The 8,342-nt window shown below is 40.3% G+C and overlaps 1 protein-coding gene across 2 annotated transcripts in view; it reads right to left on the minus strand.

The window, feature by feature from the left end:
• Positions 1 to 344: 344 nt before the first annotated feature.
• Positions 345 to 8,342, minus strand: part of ELOVL7 (ELOVL fatty acid elongase 7) — a 1,867,033-nt gene continuing 1,859,035 nt past the window's right edge. For both annotated transcript variants that reach the window (XM_044063813.1, XM_044063812.1), the window contains exon 8: positions 345 to 864. In XM_044063813.1, the coding sequence (XP_043919748.1) occupies positions 541 to 864 (324 nt within the window). In that variant the 3' untranslated portion in view covers positions 345 to 540. The remainder of the gene's footprint in view (positions 865 to 8,342) is intronic.

Genomic DNA, 8,342 nt, shown 5'->3' on the forward strand with positions numbered 1-8,342 from the left:
TCGTATGTTTTATGCACCAGTTCACAAAATGAATCATAGGTTGTGTTACAGTAGGAGGAGTTATTGTTACACCTGTAGGGAACTGTCACATTACAAAAACTCCATCCTACCTTGACTTTACCAAATTTCTGAAAACACACAGTTCCATTTCAACGGTTAAACAGATGTAATGCTATCCTGTCTTTTGAAGTGACATTTGAAGTGTCATAGATCAGATTCATCCAGGTTTCATTAGCCCCTAAAGGGAAAGTACTTAGCATCAATCCCCCATGCACTATATGTAAAGCAGTACAGATCCAACAGTCAGAGACACTGAGGGATGATGCATAGGCAAATTTAATAGCTTGGTAGGTGTTGAAATGTGGATGCCAAATAGCTCGCTTGGTGTGATGCATCAATGGAGCAGGAAATAAAAATGGCCACATTAAAAATAACAGTACAACAAGAATGATCATCAAAATGGCTGTCCAATATTTTTGTGGAAATGGTTGTTGAGTCTGCATAGTGTCAGTAGTTTGGAGTTTTCCAAAAGGGTAAATGTTAGGCATCGTCAGGTACTGGAACAGTTCTACTTCGAGTACGAGTAGCAATGGGAGGAGAATCTGGAGTTGAAAAAGGTAAAGGTTGTTGATCTTCAGACAGCACAACTTTTTTGATGTGTGAAATGTGGATCCAAGTTGGAGAGCCTTGTAGTCGCACAGCAGATGACGTTGTCAGAAGAACGAGGAAGGGCCCCTTCCAGCGTGGCGGGAGCACTGTTTTTCTAGAGAAGGACTTAACATAAACCCAATCCTCTGGTTGTAGGGCAGATGACAGAAAAGGATCTGGAAGATGTTGAGTGGCTTCAACTTGTCGGTGGTGAAACTGTAAGAAAGAAACAAGAGATTTGTAGTACAAAAGAATATCATTATCAAATGCATCATATTCAGAAAAGGGTGGTGGTGGTGTCATGGGCATATGCAAAGGGCGACCCATGAGAATTTCATGTCGAGAAAGACCCTTAGTAGGATGTGGGTGTGACCGCATAGAAAGTAAGGCTAGTGGTAAGGCCTGCACCCAAGTTAGGCCTGTTCCTGAAATGACTTTAGCAAGTTTGATTTTCAAGGTCTGGTTCATGCGTTCAATAATACCTGATGCCTGTGGTCTATATGGACAATGAAATTTCAAAGTAATGCCTAGCATTGTACACAATGATTCAACTAACTTAGCAGTCACAGTATATTTGACAAGGAACACCAAAACGAGGTATCAGTTCATAACACAATTTTTTTGCAACTGAAATAGCATCATTTTTAGTACACGGGCAGGCTTCTAACCAGCCCAAAAAAATATCAACAATAGTCAAAACATATTTAAAATGAGTACAAGGTGGGAGTTCAATAAAGTCCCACTGTAAAGCACAAAATGGCCCCATTAGTTTAGGCACCAATTGAGCAGGAGCCAGAATGCCATTTGAAAAGTTATGCTGTAAACAAATGGAGCACGTGCTCAAAAAATGTTGCACAGAAGCAGAAAGTCCTGGGGGAAACCAATCCTTCTGGATTTGTTTGATTAATGCTTGTACCCCAACATGAGCTGCAAATTATATGCTTTTATAAGAGAATTTAACATAGATGTAGGGTAAATTAATCTGCCATCAGGATGTTGCCAAATTGAATCAGAGTTTTGGAAACAACTGTGGGCCAGCCATGTTTTTCTTTCTGATTCTGATGCTTCACTTTGTAAAGCTTTCAAAACAGTAGTGTCAAAAGTAACCATTTGTAAGATGGGCTGCAGAAATTGTCCCTGAACAGCATGTGAAAGAGCAGCCTGCTTGGCCAGTCAGCCAAATTATTTCCCTTAGCTACTAGGGAGTCGTTAGACTGGTGAGCTGCACACTTGACAACAGCAATTTTGGAAGGTAATAATAAATCCTGTAAGAGGTGATCAATATACAGGTAATTTTTAATTGGTGCCCCAGAGGATGTCAAAAACCCCCTTTCCTTCCATAAGGTACCAAAATCATGAACAACACCATGGGCGTAACGTGAATCAGTATAAATAGTAACAGATCTGTCTTTGGCCATTTTACATGCATGCGAAAGTGCCATTAATTCCGCAGCTTGTGCAGACGTGCCAGGTGGTTATTGTCCAGTTTGTAAAACTGCAGATGGCGAGCAGACTGACCATGCAGCCTGGAGTTCACCAAGATTATTTCGTAAACAGGATCCATCTACAAAAAGAACTAAATCAGGATTAAGCAAAGGAACATCTTGCAAATCCAAACTAGGATAAAGAACAGTGATAACTACAAGCACACAGTCATGTGGTTCGCCCTCGTCACTGGTTGGAATTAATGAAGCAGGGTTTAGAGGTGGGCAATGTGTAATTTGAACAGCAAGATTAGTTAGTAAACTTAACTCATATTTAGTGAGGCGAGCATTAGAAAGATACTGTTTTCATTTTTAAAAGTAATACTTGCACCGCATGAGGCACTGCTAGTATAGTGTCATGTCCTAATGTCAATGGTGCGGCCATATTAATCAAAACAGCAGCGGCTGCCACTGCTCGTAAACAGGGTGGATAGCCAGAAGCAACAGAGTCTAGCTTAGTGCTGTAATATGCTATAGGTCGATAGCCTCCCGTGCGCGCTTGCGCCAGCAGGCCCAGGGCAGTTTTATTTCTTTCACAACAGAAGAAAACAAAGGGTTTAGAATAATCTGGGAGCCCCAGAGCAGGTGGGTTTACTAGTGCCGTTTTAATAGCCTGAAAGGTGTTTTCATGTTCAGGGGACCAAGACAGAGGGTCTGTGACCTCCTTTTTTAGAAGCTGTAACAGAGGGGCTGACATTTCTGAAAAAGTGGGCACCCACTGTCTACAATAACCTGCTAGGCCGAGGAATCTCCTGAGTTGTCTCTGAATTACAGGGCGGGGGGCAGTCTGGATGGAGGTAATTCTGCTTGGAGGTATTTGACGTGAACCCATAGAAATTATGTGTCCCAGGTATTGTATCTTTTCTTGACAGAACTGCAATTTAGATTTATTTACCTTAACACCTCGCTCGGCTAAAAACTTTAAAACTTAAAGTGAGTCCTCAATACAAGACTTGGTATCTTGTGAAGCTATAAGAATATCATCTACATATTGGACCAATACTGAATGTGGTGGTAACTGTAAATCCTGCAGTTTTCTGTGCATTTTCTAGAGAATAGGGTTGGAGATTCTACATATCCTTGGGGTAGTCAGGTCCAAGTATACTGTTGGGCTTTATAAGTGAATGCAAACAAATTCTATCTGGATGTACTGGGATAGAGAAAAAAGCTGATGAGATATCTATAACCATAAAACAATGTGTTGTAGGTGGAATGCAGCTTAAAATCGTAGCTGGGTTTGGCACAATTGGAGAAACAGATAAGACAGCTTTATTGACTTCTCGTAAGTCTTGCTGTAAGCTTGTTTACCAGGTTTCTTTACCGGTAGAATTGGAGTATTACATGGACTTGTTGTAGGTACTATAATTCCTTGTTGTACCCAGGCAGAAATGACGGGGGCAATACCAGATGTGACCTCTACCATCAAAGAGTACTGTGGTACCCGAGGTAACTTTGCTCTGGGTATTAAAGTTATTTTTACAAGAGTGGCTGAAATCAGAAACCCAACATCATTATCATGAGTGGTCCATAGATAAGAGGGTAATGAATTTAGGTGCTTATTCTTATCGAGGTCAGACTGCATACACATTGTTTGCAGAGTGACATTTTCATCTAAAGTAGCCAAAATACTATCTTGTTTATCTGAAGGTACTTGTAAATATATTCATTCAGCTGTGCAGAAGATGATTGCTCCCATCTTACAGAGCAAATCTCTTCCCAATAAATTCAATGGTGCTGAGGGCCCTACTAAAAATGCATGATTGTCTTGTAAAGGTCCCAAAGTTACTGGGACTGGGATGGTTTCAGAATACTTAAAAGGAATACCAGAAACACCTACCCCTCTAGTTATGTTGTTGGAGAGGGGGACATTTATTGCTGCTTCGCCAGCTAACATAGATTTGGTAGCTCTAGTGTCAATCAAAAATGAGTACGCTTTATTTTTGACAAGTAACATAACATTTGGTCCATCTTGATCCACAGGGATGAAGGGGCACAACTGCTGTTGTCTGTGGTCAGGAAACCTTCATTGTGATGGCTGCCGATTGGATGGAGTCCAATTATAATTCCACTGAGGTGACGTATCAGTGGGTGGGGCAGGTTGCTCAGCCAGATACGGACATTCATTTCTCCAGTGGCCTACTTGGCCACAATTGAAACACTCCATCTGAATATTATAGCTTTGGGGTGGGGCTGATCGATTTTCCTGCCAGTTTTGTCTATTTTGGTTTCCAGCCCATTGGCGTCCACCTCTCCCTCTTCCCCATCCTCATCCTCCCCGTCCACGCTGCCTGAAGGCAGCACACATCTGAATCTGTGCTTTAACCAATTTTTCCTGTAAATCCTTTTTTTCCTGTGCTAAGTGGTTGGAGAGATATTGTACTTGCATGACTAATTCATGCAATCCAAGACTAGGCCAGTTTAAGCATACTTCGTTTAGCTTATCCTGTACTTGTGGGCATAACCCATCTATGAAAGCAGCCGACAATCCACTCTGCGCCAGCCCTTCAGTGGGTTCAGGGTAACCAGAGTAAGCCTCAAAGGCTTCAGTGAGATGATTTAAGTACTCATCCACAGGTTCGTCTTCTTTTTGAAGAACTGACTTAATTTTGGACCAGTTGGCTGTGGGTGGAACTATCACTGTAATAGCATCTACTATTCGCTGTCTGACCACTTTGAACCCATTATCTCCTTATGCATCATGTTTTGGAATCAGAGTAGGGACATTAGCATGGTCCCAAATCTGTTTCATCAGATCAGCTGGTATGATGTACTGAAGAACTGCCCTGACTTCTTCTATTGTAGGATTTTGTAAACAAATATGTCCCGCCAGCACATACTGGAACTTAGCTGGATTTGTACGAATAGGCGGTAATGATTTGGTAATAGCTTGAAAATCAACCGCCAACCACTCCCTAGGTACTACAATGGTTGGTGGTTCCTGTGCACTTCTAGCATGGGCTGGGTTAGGTACTTCCCTCAAAGGTAACAATCTGTCGTCTGACAACTCCGATCCTGAATCTGGATTAAATTTATCTGGCCCAAAATACCCATCCCCACTGTCAATTATAGCGGGGAACTGGCCAAAATGCCTTTGTCGATGTAAGTGTCACTTCCCTTTACCTTTATAATAGGGTTTAGCTCTAAAATACATTACAGCTTTTACCTCTTTATGAGTCTTACTACGAGTTTTTGGTCCCTTTTGTCTATCACTCGTTTCTGGATCAGATTCACTAGAGTGACTGTCCGCAGCTTGTTCTCTTTCTCTAGGGGTGGAATCTGGCTGCTGTACTTCCGCTCCTTGTTGAGCGAGGGGGGGGGGCTGATACTGCAGGTGTGCAATCAGTGGTGCAGTCAGTGGTGGGGGGAGCCAGGCATTATTGTCTTCTGACAATTCAGTTATCTGCAATTTAGCTAATTCCTTTACAGGATAAAGCCCCTTAAAGGGTGGGTCCTTCAAACATTTACCGTTTACTACATCTAAATTACTAGCAGTTTGTTGTAATTCCCTCAATTGCTCTTTTAATTTCTGCTGATTATCTTTTAAACTACTAATAACAGAATCCGTTTTCTTTCGCCTCTGTCATCCAGTCATTAAATGCTGCCCAGCAGAACCCTGGTATTCTTCTCCCTTTTTTCTTTAACTTTCCTTGGAGATTAAGCAAAATATTTTTATTAAAACTACCATTTTCTGGAAAGGAGAGTTTACCATAAACATACAACTGTCCCGGGACACACGAAAATCCATATAACCAGCTGGTGTTCCTCTTTCTGGCTCTTTTATGGTTCCCACACTCGTTTCCATTTTCACACAATAAGCTATACTGTATTTTACAGGTGTAGCTATGACATTTTGTAAATGTCATTTTCCCCACTCTCGTATCTCCTTTCACTCTTATGTCGCTAGTTTTTCGTTTTAACACACTCTCATACTGCACAATCAATAGCAGAAAAAAATGCATGCCACTTACCTCAAAACAACTGAATGAGAGGAATTATTACATTTCTATAAAATTATCGATACCAAATTTTAAAGCAGGCAAGTACAGGAAATGAAAGAAGCACTGCCAGAACAGAAAATTCTGTCATGGGCCCTTTTACTAGCAGTATTTCGTTCAATCCCCAACTGCCGCAGCTGTTGTCAATTCAGATCCGAATTGTTGCATTTAACATTTTACCTTAAATGAAGACAAGACACTTCTTCCTCTCTTTCAGTGGTATTCATTACACACGTGTGGGAGCCTCATGGAAAGTACCAAGGAGACTCCCCGAACAAAGGAATGCATAAGCTTATACATTAATGATACTACTGACAGTACAAAAATATAAACTATACCACTTAAATTAGTACAAAAGACAATTAACCAATCAATGGTTTACCTGTAGGCTTAAAGCAGTTCACATTACTACATCTTTAGGCAGAGAAAGAAAATCGGATACACTTCCATATAAGGCACATTTCCTGCTTTCAAGCAGGCTCCTGTTTTTCAGTGTTTTCCACTATTCACAGTTTACTCAGAGTTCACAGTAAAAAGTTCATCTCAATGCATACAGATTGTCATATACTCAATTTCCTTAAGCACATACTTTGGCCATTCATATTCTACAATATATAGATATAGATATATAAGAGAACACAACAAATACATATATAACCAAAAGCACCATTAATGAGGATGAGGTTTAAAGTACCTCTTGTAATTATTGATATCATCCCCTCCTCCACAGCCAAACAGATCTGCCTTGCAACACAATACCAACACTTGCAAGTCTCATACCCAGGACCCTACACAACATAGCCACAAGAAGTTGACAGTAATCCATCCCACCTGTACAATGTCAGTATGGTATCTATAATATGTCATGCAGAACAGTCTGTCTGCCATATTGAATGTACAATGTGGAAGCAATAAACATTCCAATGATACATACACACACACACACACACACACACACACACACACACATATATGCAGATACATACACACACACACACATATATATATATATATATATATATATATATATATATATATATATATACATATACATAGATATATATGTATATACACATACACACATATACATATATTAATATGTATAGGAAGATACATATTTAAAGGATGCACAGCATATTGAACAGCCAGTATTCCTACAGTTGCCACTTTTAAAATGGACAGTGTATGATTTTCTCATACAAAAGACAATTATTGCATGAAACATATACCCCACAGAGAAGTCAAAGGATATGACACCATACACAGGTTTGCATACATAAGAAATGTTTATTTGTGTAGTATTACAGTTGTATATGCCATGTCATATAACTGTTAGGTGTTTGAAATATATACTGAGTAATGCAACTCTCAAGCAAAACATTTTATACAGTAGTCCGAAAGCATAACATATGTTGATGTCTAGGCCAAGGCCTTCAAGTAGTACAACGGTAAAGAAACACTGGCTCAGAAGATAAGAATCACTCAACAGTAAGTAATGCAAATGTAGTTCAGCAGCCTCCAATTACACTCTGTACTCAACCCCCTAGGGGGAAAAGAATTAAGTTGTCACAATGAAGATGCATCTGTTACATATCAATGCTTAACTTAAAACATCACTATCACACTGACAAACAGAACAGTCTGTAAGACAGTAAGCACTAGTCCACCAATGTTCCTAAGGTGAAATGTATGAGAATTTACAGCCACATACTTTAAGGTGTCTTACTACTAATATCCCTCACATGTTGTAACAGCCTAGGTTATATATGGTGCATACCCCTCCCTCATAGAATGACTTACAGGGGCATATAACAGTGTTACATACACTGACCTATGGACTGCACAAGGACCCACACATTTTTTCAGCCGTAGCCCACATATATATAGACCCTACCCCACAAAATGCGTGGGGACGACAACATCACTGGAATGATGACAGGAATGGCAGCACGACATAATCATAGGCCACTACTTAACCTCTTACTGCATGACATATGGACAAAGCCTGGTATATAGGTGAAGGACAGAGGCTGGAACACAGGGTCATATTTGCAATATTGTTGTTATACACTGAGAAAGTTGCTGGTGTTACAGGATTAGTTGCAACATACCCTTATTCTGGAATATGAAGTCAGAAACACAAATGGATGTAGCCATGTACTGATAGCACCCAACAGACAGAATGCCAGTGATATATCCGAGACAAGACCTGTGT

This window comes from Protopterus annectens, chromosome 2.part2 (assembly GCF_019279795.1).
Source record: "Protopterus annectens isolate FY-2018-M chromosome 2.part2, PAN1.0, whole genome shotgun sequence".
NCBI lineage: Eukaryota > Metazoa > Chordata > Ceratodontiformes > Protopteridae > Protopterus > Protopterus annectens.